This window comes from Pseudorasbora parva, chromosome 10 (genome assembly GCF_024679245.1).
Source record: "Pseudorasbora parva isolate DD20220531a chromosome 10, ASM2467924v1, whole genome shotgun sequence".
Taxonomy (NCBI): Eukaryota; Metazoa; Chordata; class Actinopteri; order Cypriniformes; family Gobionidae; genus Pseudorasbora; species Pseudorasbora parva.
Window position 1 is genome coordinate 9,147,624 of NC_090181.1, and position 18,060 is coordinate 9,165,683.

General features: G+C 37.0%; 2 protein-coding genes across 2 annotated transcripts; both read left to right on the forward strand.

Moving 5' to 3' along the window:
* Positions 1-811: 811 nt before the first annotated feature.
* Positions 812-9,881, forward strand: kcnk3b (potassium channel, subfamily K, member 3b). Its single transcript, XM_067455085.1, has 2 exons — positions 812-1,293; positions 5,552-9,881. Exons 1-2 carry the CDS (start codon positions 1,011-1,013, stop codon positions 6,418-6,420), a joined length of 1,152 nt encoding a protein of 383 aa, XP_067311186.1. The 5' UTR covers positions 812-1,010; the 3' UTR covers positions 6,421-9,881.
* A 2,226-nt stretch (positions 9,882-12,107) lies between these two features.
* On the forward strand, positions 12,108-17,947 carry marc1 (mitochondrial amidoxime reducing component 1). The gene is made up of 7 exons (XM_067454507.1): positions 12,108-12,460; positions 12,821-12,991; positions 13,564-13,729; positions 15,576-15,716; positions 15,789-15,850; positions 15,926-15,997; positions 17,118-17,947. The coding sequence occupies exons 1-7, from the start codon at positions 12,210-12,212 to the stop codon at positions 17,230-17,232; spliced, it is 978 nt and encodes a 325-aa protein (XP_067310608.1). The 5' UTR covers positions 12,108-12,209; the 3' UTR covers positions 17,233-17,947.
* The last annotated feature ends 113 nt before the right edge of the window (positions 17,948-18,060 follow it).

An 18,060-nucleotide genomic window follows, 5' to 3' on the forward strand; every position in this document is an offset into this window, starting at 1 on the left:
GCTGGTCGTCATGTTGCTCCTCCATCTTGAAAGTACATTAGCCAAAGAGGGACATACCCGTAAATTCAAGCTTTGCCTTTCGCGTTTTAACACTCGATGGCACCGTGTCGAATGTGAAGAGGGGGATTGTCATGTTAATCTTGGACTAAATCGGCCACCGTAGGAGTTAAAACGAAATCAGAATTGAGAGGAACAGAAACTATTATTCACTGGATGGTCATATACCTTTACACCGCTAGATGGGGGAAAATATCACACGAAAGGTGAAGCTTGAATTTACGGGTATGTCCCTCTTTGGCTAATGTACTTTCAAGATGGAGGGGCAACATGGCGACCAGCATTCGAACCCCTCACCCGTATGTATTTTCAATGGCATATTATAAACCTACGAGAATACTTTATTACTTGCAAGAAGTAAATATATATTAATGAGCACATATATTTTTGAAAGAACTAAGTGTTTTTAGCTAAGAGTAAACTAAAAAAGTTACACAGTGTAGCTTTAAATATGGATATTTTTCTTATACATGAACCCACCGATTTGCTTCAGAAGGACTTTATTAACCCCTTGGGGATGTGTGGGTTACTTTTATAATGGATGGATGCACTTTTTTGGGCTTCGGATTTTAGGCTGCCATTATAAAGCTCTATAAAGAACTATCCCTTTAACACAAAAAAGATTCTTACATATAGCCCCTTTAAGAATTAGATTGTAATATGATCAATAACGCGTGACACCTTCCTTTTAACTAGAAGGAACAAATGACCATATAAGGAGTGTGTGTATCAGTCCCTGGGGGTGGTGCTGAAAGAACAGCTCCCACTAAACACGGCTTCTTTTATTAGCGGTCCCTTGTGACCACTTTTTCAGGAGACCCTCAGCCTCAGTTGGATTTTCGCTGCCAAGGAGAGCAAGGAAGGGAGTTATGACAAGCCATGAATCAGAAAAGTTCCCATGCCCGGACCGGAGCTTTGAAAACTGAGGGATATTTTGAAGAGACGATGAGAAGATGAAGAGGCAAAACGTGCGGACACTCGCCTTAATTATCTGCACTTTGTCCTATTTACTCATTGGAGCGGGAGTCTTCGATGCTCTCGAGTCAAAGCAAGAGAAAACCCAGAAGGGCAAGCTCGACTATCGAAAATTTGTACTTATGCATAAATATAATCTCACCAGGTTTGACTTTGATCAGATTGAGAAGGTCGTGTTGCTTCTGAAGCCTCACAAAGCCGGAGTCCAGTGGAGGTTCGCCGGGTCTTTTTATTTTGCCATCACTGTGATAACGACCATAGGTAATTTTTCTGGTCTGATTCATTTCATTTGTGAAGACAGTTATTCTAGTCTAACGATTTTATAGTTTCTTAGCCTGTTGCACCACTTATAGGATATGCGATTAAACTTTAGGTTTAGAAAATCTATTGTTTTACGTCATTTTGTAACTTTTTTTGTCTCAAAATAATCTCTTACGGTGTGAATAAGCGACTCAATGTATAGGCCTATCATATATATTATAGTCAATTTCACAAGATAAAACGACAACCAATGAGGTTATTTATTTATTTAGCTGCTTATTGCATTTGTATTTATTTTGAGAGCAGTTTCGATGGAATTAAAGCCCACTGCACATATTTTCTGCGACAGAAATATAATATGATGTAGGATGTGATCATATAGCTAAACACAGTCACCAAAATGTCATGCTCCTGTAAACTGTTTTAACGGAAAAGTTCTGGCAACTGCATCTGACCGTTTTTAAAGGTAAAATCAACATTCCTCTGTGCTTCTCTGAAGCACAAATATCGTCGTGAAATATGTTCTCTAAGATTGCTTAAGACATAAATGACATGAGAAGAACGCGCATAGAGTCATCGCTGAAGCGCTTAATCCTGTGTTACAGTTCATGGTGATGATGTCGGTCAATGCTTCCGGTGGATTAGCTCAAAAATGGTCATGAGTTATTTTTAGAAGAGCACCCTACAAAATGCTAATGCATGTTATGCCAGTTTTCTCTCAGTTGCATTTTGGCACGACAATTACAGCTAAGTCATAGAGAGGTTCATTTTTATCTCTGTTATGGTTCACCCAAATATGAAAATTAGCCCATGATTTACTCACCCTCAAGTCATACTAGGTAGCCTTTTTATGACATTATTCTTTCAGACGAACACAATCAGAGTTATATTTTTTAAAAATCTGGCTCTTCCAAAGCTTTATAAATGGCAGTGAAGGGGTGTTTCGGTTTAGTTTTTTCTGTTTTTGCCTTCTGAAGCGAATCCATGCATTTGTATAAGAAAAATATCAATATTAAAAAACTTAACACACTGTAGTCTCTAACTTCCGCGAACTGTCGCATATGTGCGTTTTGACTTGAATATAATAAATTAATTTAGATGTTACCATTTGTAGGTTAATGTGTCAATTTTCTATTAGGTGAATGGGTTAAAGATTCACATCATCATCTGTAGGGTTTAGATTAGGTCAGACGAAATCATTTAAATAAATAATTTAACATTAAGTTAGTTTTGGAATAATGGTTAATAATTGTTGATGTACATGGAACAAGGAATTAACAGAACATGATGGTTTATTTGATTATGATTGTTTTTATTACCTACTTTATATATAGGTACAAAATTAGCCTTTGTCAAGATAAAAGGGTAACACTTTATTTTACAGTGTCCTTGTTACATGTACCATAGTAATAACAGTAAATTATGCATAATTACATGCAACTAACCCTCAACCAAATCCTACCCTAACCCTATAGGTTAGGTAAGTACATGTAGTAAATGTATAATTACAATGTAACAATAAGACCATAAAATAAAGTATAACCGATAAAGATTTTATAGATACATAACAGTATTCTTCATTAATTTCAACTTCATTGCCCTAATTTGCTTGTTGAACATAATACGTGAATCATTTTGGTATGCCAACACTGAGAGCTATGTGCAGAGCTTCAACAAATTTCCAGACTAATGCCGTATTAGTCTGCCCTCATTTGGGAGTTTACAGTATCATCATAACAACATTGAGATGGCTAAGTGCAATGAACGTCAGTAATAATATTTACAGAATGTTAAAGAACATCCAGTACAAATAAATGTGTGTGTGTGTGTGGGGTTTGAACATGATGAATAGTCTGATTACTCTGGCCAATAACAAAAAGTGAAGATATTGACTGGCCTGTTTACCTCTTTAAATTTATGCAGACATATTAAGAGGCTGTTTAACTTACACCCCGGAGAGCACTAAAGTTATTATATGCAAAGCTGAATTAAGCCAAGTCACACACTCAGCTGAACCAAATTGTCATTTTATGGTAGTTTACTCTGGTATGTTATTGACTAACCTGTGTTCTACAACTCTTTAAATAAACTTGAATATTATGACTTGATACTATCAGGATTATAATAGGTGCAAGATGACGAGAACATGAACATACATTAGCAAATAAAAAGTAAAAAACCACACCAGCGTTGTCTTCTGCCGCATTAAATGCTCAAGCTGGATTCTGATTGGCTGTCAATGATTTTATCGTTCATCAGCTGGGAAAAAAAAAACTTCTAAAAGTGTTTCTTTCTCTTTTTATCGTTATAGTTGTGGTGTGATATTTGTTTAAGTTTAGAATTTTTTTTAGAACAATATCTTTATTGTTATCTTTATAGTTATTGTTCTTGGTGGGAACAGGCCTTTGCTCCTTGTCCTGTCTTACACATGGCTGTCTTTTGTGACGCTTGAAGCTCAATAAGTGATGCATTTCCCAAAAGCATCGCTAGCCAACTATGATTGTAAGTTCTCTCATTACCAACATAGTTCACTGATTTGGTGTTTCCCAAAACCATAGTTCCAACGAACATTCGCAAACGGCGACGTTTTGTGGTTGGATGGCAGTCCACCTGTGGTTAGAAGCATAGTTTTTTGTTACCATGGCATGTGGACTCACATAAGCATGCAGAAATCATGGTTTTTAGCAAAATAACAACATGTTATTTGAAATCTCCAACCAATACACCTATACAGGTCGTTTGTCACTTTCTTGAATTACGACCCATGTAAGTGTTTACTAAAGTTGCGCCCCTATCGACAATATTTTAATTTTTGAAATATGACACATAGAAGCGTTTTCTAAAGTTGTGCTCCTGACAACAGGACACTATAAAGCATTTTTCCCTTTTATCTGCATACTATTTTAAGTTCACTTGGTAAAGCATTGCACTACAAAACAACAACATGTGATCGTTCGATCCCAGGGAACACATGCTCATAAAGTGTGTATGCACTATAAATCACTGGGTAGGTTTAGGAATGGGGTGGGTGTAGTTATAAATTAAAAAATATTTATTTTTCTAAATGGAAAATGACAAATGGTGGCAAAGAGTCCACACATTGCATTAAAATGAACACACATTTTGATTGGTAACGACATTCGTCTTTTCGTCAGATGACGTATTACGACACTGTCATTATTTTTACGCCAGCTAGAGGGCGCATTACTTTAAACCGTAAATATAGGTCGTAATAAGGTGCTAGAAAAACGACCTATAGAGTCATATTTTTTGGAGGACAGTTTGCTAAATAAGCAAGTTAACATGCTGTGCACTTAATATCTTATTGTCTTAGTTTATCAAGAGTATGATTGCGCATGCGCGTTTATGCTCTATTTGCGAGCAGCTAGTTAGTTCCTCCATTGTAGTTTAAAGGATGGTTCACGCAAAAATGAAAATCCTGTTATTAATTATTCACCCTGTTGTTGTTTCAAACATAAGACTTTTGTTTTTTTTTGATGAAATCTGAGCGCTTTCTATCCTTCATTGACAGCTACCAATTTAAAGCTTCAAAAAGTTCATAAAGAGATTGTAAAACTAATCCATATGAATTGCGGTTTAGTCCAAATTTTCCAGAGAGACACGATCACTTTATATGATGAGGCTATAGGCTTATATTCACATTTAAACAGAAAACATAAACAGAAGCTCAACTGAACCTGCGTAATGAGAATGAACCTCATGCACGTCAAGCAAACATGCTTGAGCTTCTGTTTATCATAACGGACATGTGAACTCATGAATGTTTATATGTGAATAAAAGCCTAAATTCATTCTGTTCACCATATAAATGTATTGTACCTCTTCAGAAAATTTGGACTAAATCGCTCAATTGATATGGATTCGTTTTATGATCTCTTTATGAACTTTTTGAAACGTCAAAGTGATAGTTGTGTAACTCTCAGATTTCATCAAAAAGATTTTTATTTGTGTTCCAAAGATGAACGAACATCTTACAGGTTTGGAACGACATGAGTAATTAATAACAGAGTAATGTCGCTGTGTCGGAAATGTATTCCAGATTAAGTTAGGGGTCATAAATTCATTGTTTGATTGGTTGATCGGGAACCAACCAGTAACCAGACATTACCATGTCATAAAAACAGATTTTTTTTTAGTTCAAACCACAAATCATGTGATGTCCTTTCCAATGGATGCAGGGTCTGAAACACAACGTTATACATCATATGACTTATCTTATCCTGCTCTCCTTCCCAAGGTTATGGCCATGCCGCTCCCAGTACGGATGCTGGGAAAGCATTCTGCATGGGGTATGCGCTTCTGGGCATCCCCCTCACCCTGGTGATGTTCCAGAGCCTGGGCGAACGCATCAACACCTTCGTCCGCTTCCTGTTGCACAAAGCCAAGAAATGCATGGGCCTGCGGAGGCCGGAAGTCTCCATGGCCAACATGGTGATCATTGGCTTCTTCTCCTGCGTCAGCACCTTGTGCATAGGAGCAGCTGCCTTCTCCCACTACGAAGGTTGGACCTTTTTCCATGCCTTCTACTACTGTTTCATCACCCTCACCACCATCGGTTTCGGGGACTACGTCGCCCTGCAGAAGGACAACGCTCTCCAAAACGACCCTCATTACGTGGCCTTTAGTTTTGTCTATATCCTGATGGGCCTCACAGTAATCGGTGCTTTCCTCAATCTAGTGGTGCTACGGTTCCTGACCATGAACACAGAGGACGAGAGAAGAGACGCGGCGCAGAGGGCGCTGCTCTCCAAAGATCAGCAGAAAGGTCCGGTTCCGCGCCGTCCGGACCCTCCGAGCCCAGCCGCCCCGGGGCGGGACAAAAGGCGAGGGCTGAAGAGCGTCTACGCTGAGGTGCTTCACTTCCAGACGGTGTGCTCCTGCCTGTGGTACAAAAGCCGAGAGAAAATGGTGATCCTCCCGCAGGATCTGTCCTTCACTGATGCGCTAATGGAGCAAGGAGACATATCGCCGCACCACTTTTTCGAACCCGGCCCCACGGGCTGCGTGTGTAACCCTCAACGCTGCTCGGCCATTAGCACTGTGTCTGCTGACCTGAGAAACATCTCACCGTTCAGGCTCTTCTCCAAGAGACGCAGCTCTGTCTGAATCACCTCACTTCCTTATACAGTCACTGTATGTCTTTAATGAGTCACATGAATTATTTTGGTAGCATTCACATAAAAATGCTTCAACTGACCACCCAAGATTGAGTTGGACTGATGAAAACTCTGCAAGGAGTCTTTTCACACAAACACATCTATTCTCTGTCAGTGCTTTGATGACTTTTAAGAGACTTCAAATGGTCTTCTACTTCAAATAGCTCATTTACACCCAGAAATGGTGCAATAGACAAAAACGTATTCTAACCAAAAAACTTCTCATCCAGAATATTATTTTACCCTGTTCAGATGAAATGCTTATGGTATTAGAGTTCTAAATGTAATTTAACTTTCATAAATTTCAGTCATTTTGGCTTGGCTTTGCATTGCAGTGTTGTTTGCCATTCAGAATTTAACTGAGAATGCCTTTTAAATTCTAATTGAATTTTAATATATAGATAGATAGATAGATAGATAGATAGATAGATAGATAGATAGATAGATAGATAGATAGATAGATAGATAGATAGATAGATAATTTAATGCTTTTGAGTGAACGCTGAGTTTCTCAGGGGAACGCAATATTTTTGAAAGAGAAAGCAAAGGGTAACGTATAAAGTTTTGATATAATAAATTTATTATATTTTTCCTCATGTCCCTTTGGGGGCGCTGTAGAATGCATGATCTGCATTGAAATTCTTTTGATAGAGGGTATGCATGTGACGTCACCTTCGGCCGGAGTCGCTGTGGTTAAGCCCAACGAGTGGCAAAAAGACTAAGAGTTGGTTTTCATCGTGAATGCCGTGAAAAACACACAAAACACAGCTAGAATGGGAAAGAGCTTTGAGATTGACTGTACAAGCGGATTTGAAATCTGAGGTATATTTTTACAGATTTCCGAAAGCTACAGAAAAGGGAAGCAAATTCAGAGAACATCAGGACTCCGGGCAGCGAAACATGGATTTGAAGTTATCATTTTGTCTTAATATTTTCAATATGGGGTAAAATCATACTCTATAAATTGTACTGTAACATATTGTATTGACAACTCATCAATTAAATATTTACCATTGTATATTCTGCCTAATTTGATGTTTTTAAACAAACACTGACAAAAACTAGTTCTAGGTTTTAAAACTAGTTTAACTAGTTCTAAGTTTTAGGGTTGGAAGAGTCGATATGACGATATAACATTGACATAAGTGATCACTTGGATTTAGACTACTTTAGAAATCAGGCATGTACAAATGTCAGGAAATACGATTCCTGGCTGCATGTCAATATCACAGATCACAGGATCTTTGGTAAGTTGTAAAGAACACTTATGTCGAGTCCAACCTTTAGTTTAAACTGAAAATTGTTTGTTTTACTCACGGTTTCACAGTTACTCCTATTAACTCCAGTCATGCAGCAGCTCTTTTGCCACTTTTGCCACACGGCTGAGTGTGTTTGGGTGGGAAAGTGATGTCAGTGCATACCCTCTATAAATTACTTATCCTATCAGTTCAACTTCCTGTGAGGTGTGGCCAATTCAACTCATTTTCCAAATCCTTGAAAGGCAGCCAATTCCTCCATTTTGCAATTTGCACCACCCTTTGCATTGATAGTTTTCGGGATGTTGAGAAAACTGCATTTGAACTCTCTTTAATAATTATATTGTGATTTGATAAAGGATATTATTACCAGACTGTACCCACTGCATTATTGTAATGAGTCCCCTGTAATACGCTGTTCTAGACTTGAGCGAAATGAAACACCTATCAAGTTGTTGATCCAGATGGCATACCAACATGACTCTCTGCTCTCTGCCCAGCTCTGTACAGTGTGTTAAGGGAATAATCTGACCTTTTGAAACCTCCTTAAACATATTAACCTGATGGCGGTCACGTGGAGGAATAAAATAATATTCGGATTGGCAGCAGATGACTGTTTTTCAAAACTAGGGCAAAGTTGTCTATGTAAGAATAATATTGGAGGAAAAATATGACTTTTGAACCTGAGGTATCCTAAAGGAACACGCAGACTTTTTGGGACTTTAGCTTATTCATTGTATCCCCAGAGTTTGATAAATCCATACATATTATTTTTATTTACGTGTGCCATAACTCTGTCTGCACCCACCGCTAGCCTAGCTTAGCACAAAGACTGGAGGTAAACGGCTCCATCTTAGCCTACTGCTCAATAAGTGACAAAATAACGCAACATTTTCCTATTTACATGTTGTAATGTGTATACCGGTAGTTACAGTAGTCCCAGCATGCTCTCTATGCAAGCAGGGAGCCCTGTCCCAAGTGGCACACTTCACACTTTCAGTCTTGTGGACTTACTATGGCCACTGTGTGCGCCTGTCCACAAGACTATCGTCATTTAAGCTTAAAGAAAGGTGCTCATGTGCACACCCTTTGTGGCTGCTTTGCGCACTTCAGCTGAGCCCACAAGCTCACAAGCTACGCAGAGGACTTCTACCCGGCATTCAAAGTGGCATTACGTCGTGAAAGTAATCTACTCAGAGGAAGACCGTGAGGGTTTAGTGTGCCATTTGGGACAGGGGCATTGGTTATGTTGACGTTGGCCTATTTCCAGGCACTGCGTAATATCATTGCGCCGCTGCACCTATAATACTGCAGCAAAGTTCCCTGATTATTACTCAGGAATGAGAGAATAGATCCTAGCGATATCGGTCAAGAAAATTGCCACGTTATTTTCCGTCAGTCTTAGTACACAAAGTACCTATACACATCACATCATGTAAATAGGAAAATGTTGGTATTATTTTGTCACTTATTGAGCAGTATGTTAGATGGAGCCATTTACCTCCAGTCTTTGTGCTAAGCTAGGCTAGCGGTGGGTGCGTCAGTTATGGCAAACAGAGATAAAAATGGTATGCATGGACTAAGGTGAATAAGGTAAAGTACAACAAGTTGGCATGCTCCTTTAATTACTCCTGATGTTGAACTCATCAATGTCAACTTTGACGATAAAGTATAAATATGACCTTGGTCTGAACTAGATCTCTAGGAAAAACAGCAGTTATCCCATACTCTCAGCACTGATCTGGACATCGTGTCCTGTGTATCCCCCATGACTCAGAGAGGCCTTGCTGCTCAGGCTATGTTTGGCCCACACAGGAGTGCGTGCCATGTTCACATCCTGCCAAGGAGAAAGTGCTTTGTGCCCAAGACTTTGCCTTCAGCTATTAAACCTGCATGACACAGTGACAGAAGGAACGCCATTACAACAAATGCCTGTATTGCCCCCCCATGGGGTGGCATCTGTTGCTTTTCCTTCTATATTTTTTCTGGTTTGGCATCTACATTCATGTGAAAGGTAAAAAATATATTTTGACCAGCAGGCCAATGAGGTTAGGACAGAGTGTACATTTATGTTTCTATTTTTGTCCTTACTAAAAGAACCAGGGCAAAAATAACCCTCTGCTGATTAGAATATAATAAAGAATAGAAAAAAAGAGTTTTGAGTCTTTAAATGTTTTTAGTTTTTAATGTGAAATTGATCCTAAATTACAATCATGTCAGTAAAACTATGCTTTTCACAGTGTTTGTGTAAAAGGTCTATTAAGGACTATGCTCCAAGTTTAACTCTTTCCCTGCCAGTGTTTTATTTATTTTTTTAAGTTACCAGCCATGGCCTAGCCTGACAAGCCAGACCCACATCAAGATGTTTGGTCTGGAAACTCACCATTGCAGGGCTCAATCCGAGGGGCGGGATAAACGGTTGTCTTTCAAACTCCCTCTGCACGCGATAGGATAGCGCTACCACCAACCAGAGCAACGGAGGTGAAACAGAGCTCGTTGATAGATTAAACATTCGCCGTATCTGGTCGGCAAAACTCCGAACACATCTTCCCTTTTTAAGAATGACTTCAGTGCCGTTCTTTGTTCTTTTCTCAGAGAAAAGCTTAACTCCAAGTCTTCCAGAGTCGCTGTCAATGCTGATTCGAAAGACCGCTGTTTGCCAGTTTCTGTGTTTACTAGAAGCACGCAACACAACTCGGCCATCATCATTACGGCCCCGCCCACCGACTCTATACACGATGTGATTGGCCCGGCAAGAGTTTGGCGTTTACAGCTCAGAAGGGTATTGAGAGTTGCTAGACGGCACTCGATGGCAGATTAGATCTGCTGCCGCTAGGGTGTGTCTAGATTTCTAGGCTAGCCACGGCCAGCATTTTTGATCATTTTCACAAAATTTGCATGATGGCCCCCTAATATATTTTGCTGAATGAATATCTAAACATGCAATATTAAAAGAAAGAACAGAGCCTCTTATGGAAGAGTAATCATTTGAAAATAATTTGTACGCGATTGAATGTTAGCATCTTTGTTTAGTGACTTTGGGCCCATTTTCAACATTCTAAGCCACTTTTGCTATTTTAACGACAGAAAAAATGGTTGGCATGCCCAGCGATGGTCTGAACGGGTTGTACCTATCTCTTAATGAGTCATGGGTGTGTTTTGGGCATAAAAAAGCTCCCTGAGCATATGACATGTAGGCATTTTTATATTTATGTACACAATAATAATCTTTTACATTTTAATCCTTTATTTGTATTAGCATTTGCTATTTAAACAACATGGGGCTGGATGTTAAAATTATAACTTTGGGCTAAAACTAACAAAAAACAGTTGCGTTACGACTGGCGCCACATTGCGCCGGGTGTATAATAGGGCCTATCATACTCCTTTGAGAACATGGGCCGTAAACAGGCATAATGCGCATTAATTTTTTTTTAATGAGTTCATGTCCACCTTTTAAACGCAAGAGGCTCTCCAGCCTTGTTGGGGAGAGACTAGTTAACTTACGATTTAATTACAAAATAAATGTAATTGTAGTCCATTAGCCTACATCTGTACATTTACTGAGAAAAAATGTGTAGTTAAATTAGTTACTTGAAAATGTTAACAATTACAAGAGGTGTTACATCTGAGAATTGTCTATAAAAAGCAAGAATGTTGAATAATATTAATATGTTGCTTTGCCTGTTTGCTGGAAATTAGAAAAGTATTTACAAAAGTAATCAGTTACATTACTTTAATCAAGTAATTGAAATAGTAACACTACGTATTACCAGACATGCTGCATGAGACTTGTGAAACACGGTCTGAATGACTGAATGAATGTTTGGGGTGAGTGGGTTGAAAAATAAAGGTCGATCTTGATGTCGTCAGCAGCCAATAAAAGTTAATGATGATCAAGTTATTATATTTTGATGAAAGACTAACATTTCCTTTAAAATAACCTTCGGACGTACCGTTCAAAATCAAAAACAGTAAAACAGTGGTCAGCATGTTGGCCTTCCAGTAATAATCATTTAGATAGCGGCTGGTTCTAAAATATATCTGGTTCTGAAATATATAGGAGGCGAGCTAGAAAGCTGTACAGGTGTATGTTTTAGCAAGGCGCGGTCTGTGTTGCAAGTTGGTGAAGATACTTGCCAGGTTACGTGTCAATTTATCCATTTTCTTTAACAAGAGTAACAGCTCACTTTACAAACGACACATAATCAGGAAATCCTGTTTGGAGAATTTTCATCAATTTATTAATTATCCTGTGATTCTGGCCCGCCATCTAGTGGCATTTTTTTTGGCTCGTGGCCAAATATACTTAACGACCCCTGGTGTAAAGAACGTTTTTTGATTTCAAGGTGAGCCTGTCCCCTTTAAAACTACCCACTAGCAACGCGCCTTTTCATTGGCTGCTTTAAAGACACTGTGAGCGCTGCGAAACCTTCCAGACTTGTCAAATTTCGCAGAACAGATATTATTTCCGAGAATAAAGATGTACTTCAAAGAGATGCTTGTGAAAATCTTTGACCAAAATCGGCAACTCGCATTATGCGCTGCAGGCACAACCGTTGCTCTGCTTGGAGTCGGTCTCGTGTATAAACATATGCGCCGGGAGAAAAAGTTAATCCGAGTGGGAGTTGTTACTCAGCTGCTGGTTCATCCGATGAAGTCTGGGAAAGTGGTGTCGGTAGAGACAGCAGAATGTCTGCGAATGGGGCTGAAATATGGCGAACTGCAGGATCGGTGAGTGTTTGTTAGAAGTGTGCATCTTTGCTTTTCAGACATGCAATTTATTTGGAAACAACAACAACATTTGTTTCAATATAACGTTATCCGCTGTTAGCTGTTATATATATCAGTGTGCGAACAAACAGTGGCTATTGATGTTTTGCCGTCTGATATAAGATGCTAAAGCAAAACGCTCGAGCAGCTGTTGCCATGCTTTTGTCTTATAACTTGTAACTTTACGTTGGCTACTAAACTCTTTAAAACTACGTGACATAATGTCTAAGATCCATCTTGGTGGGTTTCAAAGTTCAGACATCTCCAAAACCACTCATAATTTGCACCATCTCATATTATGTACATGTTGTTTTGATACAGTCACTGGCTGGTCATCACGGAGGATGGACACATGGTGACAGGCCGACAGCAGCCTCGTCTGGTGTTGGTGTCTTTGACCTGTGAGAATGGGCAGCTGTGCCTTAATGGACCCGAGATGGAGGAGCTGAGGGCTCCTCTTCACCAGCCCAGCAATGCAGTTGTGGACTGCAGGTACATGGTGTTACACAACTATGACCCCACCAACACTTAAAGGCGCAGTGTGTAATATTGATGAGGCTCTATTGACACACAAATGCTGTATATATATATATATATATATATATATATATATATATATATATATATATATATATATATATTAGGGCTGTCAAAGTTAACGCGTTAATAACACGTTAATGCAAATTAACTTTAACGGCACTAAATTTATTAACACATGTTAAAGAAGCGCACATTTTCTGTTTGATCCATAGTCCGTAGTTGGAGAAATCGAGATAAGACATAGACGTTAAGGATGCAGCAGCAAACATTAAAAGGGAAAGAAAATTATTAACATTAATATTCTAATCTAAAAGTGCAGTTATTCTGTGGTTTTCCAAGTTGTCATTGCAATAACTGTGAACATGTTTTATTAACGTTGTCTTATTTTTTAACTGTAATTCACAACCTGACAAACTAATTTGCTTAAAGTGTGCCTGTGCTAACTAATTCTATGTGTGGCCAGAGTATATTTTTAGTTGAAGTGGCACACTGAAACTTGAAAATAATTGTGCTTGTGTGTCCAGAGTCTTTAGTGTAGAAGTCCAGGGCAGGGACTGCGGGGACGATGTTTCTGACTGGCTTACTCGATACCTGGAATCAGACAAGCCTGTTCGCCTGGTGCATTTTGAACCTCATCTAAAGGCCCAGAGGCCTTATGAGAAAGTCTCCCTCTATCCTAAGGACGAAAAGGTTTGATGGACAGCCCTGTACATGTCTTATTCTACAGATAAAGTTATTGTAAAGCTGTACTATTGACTCGTGAAATGTGGGACAAAACATGTCTCACAATTGTTTTGATTGAAAACACTTTTTTTCTTCTTTTAAATTCATTTGAGATGAGAAATGTATTATTTATAAATTAATTAATTCATTATTTGTTTTGTTTTAGCAAAATTATATTACAGTATCACTCAATCATCATAAAAGAAGAAATATAGATGTACATTGTTGTTCAATAGTTTTTGATTGGTAAGTTCTTTAACTTTTTTAGAAGAAGTCTCTTATGCTCACCAAGGCTGCTTGTCTGGTTATCACCAGACCAAGCTCAGTTTAAAATTTAAAATGTTTAATTTTTTTAAATAGTTGTAAAAAAAACCCAAAAAACATTCATATTGAGAAATATTAAAATGTAAAATAACCGTTTCCTATTGTAATATAAAAAGTAATTATTATTATTTATTACTTATAAAAGTAACATTATTTTTAAATTACTATAATTTTTTTAAATAAAAGTAACATTTCTGTGATGCAAAAAAGCTGAAAATTCCACTTTGCATTAAATACATTTTATATATATATATATATATATATATATATATATATATATATATATATATATATATATATATATATATATATATATATATTAGTTTTAAATTTTTTAATTCAAATAGAAAACAGCTATTTTACATTTTAATAATATTTCACAATATTGCTATTTTAATCAAATAAATGCAGCCTTGGTGAGCATAAGAGACTTCTTCTAAAAACAAAAAAATCTACAGATCAAAAACTTTTGAATGGCAGTGTACATCTAAAAGGAAAAAATCTATCCTGGCAGAAAATGATCCTGACAAGATAGAGTAATTAAAAATAGATGCTATTTACATGTGTACTTTGTAAAAATTAGCAGTATTTTATTTGCATGTGAATAATAGTTAAAAGCTACTTATACTTGTAAATAGTGGCAGATACTGTTTGCACCTCAGTGTTGTACATTAAACGGTATGCAATAATAACAGAGTGTAAATGATTATTTATTAAAATGATTAAATATAATTTGCACAATAAATGCCCTCCCTACACCTACCTCTAACCCCAAACGAATAAACAAACACTTTATTATTAAATGCACGTTAGACACTTTATTTCCACTATTAGAATATTTTCTTTATTTTTATTAAAAATAAATGCCTTTCTGATTTGATATGTGACGGGGAAAAGGGAGTAGAGTGAGTTCGGCAAAAGGCAGATTCGAACGATTTATGTCAAAACTCTCTGCCACACGTCTCGCCCCTACACTATTGCTGCTGTTGACAATCCATTATCTTTCATAATTCTGTCTGGACCAACCAGGCGTCAGTGGGCGGCGTTAGTGTAATCAGCTTCTTACTGTAAATAGACACTGTTAAAAATATTTATATAAGGTTTTACAGCTGTGTTTCTACCTTTCAACATATATGAAAATCTAGTATTATTCCTCGCAATATGATTCATTTTTATATTAGTACTAGTGCTGTCAAATTGATTAATCATGATTAATCATATCCAAAATAAGTGTTTACATAATATATATGTGTGTACTGTGTATAATTTTATAATAATATTTTATTTTGGATGCGATTAATTGCGATTAATCAATTTGACAGCTCTAATTAGTACATATGATACACAAAACCAGTACTATATCAATTTTGTGAAATCAGTTGTAGGAATTAAATCACTGTGACTGTAAACATATCTAATGTTTCCTTTGACTTTCTTTGGGTTATTTCTTATCTGTCACTGACAATATTATCTGATTTGATTTCTTCAGGTGGCCTATCCCGATGCTGCTCCCATCATGCTTATGTCGGAGGCCTCTGTTAGGGACCTGAATACCCGATTGGATAATGAAGTTACTGTCTTTCAGTTTCGTCCCAGTATTGTTGTCAGTGACTGTGAGGCATTCACGGAGGTATAAAATGCAATATGATACGATGTAAGGTGTGTTATGATGTAAAATCAAACTCTGTTGTTCCTACACCAGGACACATGGGATCATATTCAGATTGGCCAAGTGGAGATGAAGAGAGTCGTTGGCTGTGGAAGGTAAAGTAGAAAACACTGTTCACTAGAACAATCGTTAGTACTGTAAAATAATGAATTCTGTGTATTCAAATTCAGATGCCTCTTTACCACCGTTGACCCTGAGACTGGAGTCATCACTCGGAAAGAACCTCTGAACACGCTCAAAAGGTAAGTGCACACAGACAGAAACTATGCATTTTTACCCGGGGATCAAAGGGTAGAGCTCATGAGGTCATGTCTCTTTAGTCAATCATTTCTTATTTTCTACATTTTCTTATGCTTCTTGCCAAATAACTTGGCTTCTTTCTTTTTAGTTAATCAGTAACAGAATCTGGAAAAAGAATCCCATTATTATGCGGTGTAATGTGTAACGTGTTAAGTATTCAATTGCTGATTTGATTAATTATTGTGGAAACTTATTTTTTAGTATACTATGATTAATAGAAAGAACAACATTTATGAAGAACAATGTTTTGTCTTTATTAAATGAATATGCCAAAATAAAAATGATTGGCCACAAAAAAAGCCCTTTATAAAGTGATTGGCCAAAATCCTGGGGCTCAATATTCTATTCAAATTAAGATTAAAAAAATATTTAATGCCTTATTCAACAAAGATGCATAAAATTGATCAAAATGGAGAGTAAAGACATTTATAATGTTTTAAAATATTTCTGTTTCAAATAAATGTTGTTCTTTTGGACTTTCTATTAATCAAAGAATACTTAAAAAAATGTATCAGTTTCCACACAAAAAATATTAAGCAACACGGCTGTTTTCAACATTGATATTGATAAGAAATGTTACCTGAGCTCCAAATCATCATATCAGAATGATTTCTGAAGTATCATGAGACTCTGACAATTGGTGTAATGATGCTGAAAATACAGCTTTAGATCACAGGAATAAATTACATTTTACAATATATTCAAATTGAAAAGTTATTTTAAATTAAAATAGAAATTCTCAACATTAGTGTATTTATTGTTATTTTTGATCAAATAAATGCAGCCTTGGCGAGCATAAGAGAAATTTAAAAATATTACCACACACACACACACACACACACACACACACACACACACACACACACACACACACACACACACACACACACACACACACACACACACACACACATATATATTTATATAATTGTATATGAATAAATATATTTGTTGTTCTCATTCCCCTCCCCCAATTAAAAACAAAATCATAAAGGAAGCCCTGACTCTGCGCATCTCTTACTTTATCCACAGTTTTCATCACCTACTTTTTTTGCTTTATAGCTATCGACTGACTGACCCTAACCAGAAAACCGCACCAGTATTGGGACAGTACTACACCGTCAAGAAAACGGGTGTCCTTCATGTTGGTGAACCCGTTTATATGGTCACCTATTGAAACGGGGCCATACGGGATGGAATTATATATCAAAATCTAGTGACTAATTTACATGCAGACTAATTTACACTAGTTTCTGAGTGGATCAACATTCTTTTCAGCATTTTCATTTAGAAAAATTAAACCATAAGATTGTTTGTAAAGATTTCTGTATTATGCTGTAAACTTATGATTGGAATAGATCAAATGTCTTAGAGATTACACAACCAATTGGTTTCAGCAAAGTAAAAGCAACCCTATTATTTTTTTGAGGGGAAAAAATGATTCTCAAACAAAAAATCCTCTGTTCCTCAAAACAATACAATTTTCAATTTTGAGTGAACACATTTTTCAATGTGCAGTTTTTCTATAATTCTCCATAATCTCACTTTTTTGCAGTGAGAAGATATGAATTCTGTAATTTGTGTGGAACCAATATTCAGTATTTTATAGGTATCTCAAAATTGCCAGTGTGTTAGACAACCATGCTGTATTGCAATAATGATCAGGTTTTGACTCAAATCAGCATCTTAATTTCATAGTATGATGTGAATGATAAAAAGTCACTATCTGACAAAACCTTATTGTAATGTTATAAGTGTTATTTCCGTATTGTTTTCTCTCAACATCTTAAATGATCCCAATCACAAGACATTGATCTATTGAATAGAATTACTAATATTGTGGTGTTGAAAGGAGATCAGGCACACTGAACATAAAGCTTTTTAAAACTGAATTAGTACTGTGTTCATTTGGAAAACGTCCAGTAGATGGCACCATTAGGTTTCTGTAGAAGACAACCAAATAACATAAACTGTTTCTGTTTTTCTGTATTTACAGCGCAGTAGA

Coding starts and splice junctions, on each gene's coding strand:
- kcnk3b (XM_067455085.1), top strand. CDS start 1,011: ATGAAGAGGCAAAACGTGCGGACACTCGCCTTAATTATCTGCACTTTG. Junction 1,294..5,551: donor CACTGTGATAACGACCATAG/GTAATTTTTCTG, acceptor CTCCTTCCCAAG/GTTATGGCCATGCCGCTCCC.
- marc1 (XM_067454507.1), top strand. CDS start 12,210: ATGTACTTCAAAGAGATGCTTGTGAAAATCTTTGACCAAAATCGGCAA. Junction 13,730..15,575: donor TCTATCCTAAGGACGAAAAG/GTTTGATGGACA, acceptor TGATTTCTTCAG/GTGGCCTATCCCGATGCTGC. Junction 15,717..15,788: donor ACTGTGAGGCATTCACGGAG/GTATAAAATGCA, acceptor TTCCTACACCAG/GACACATGGGATCATATTCA.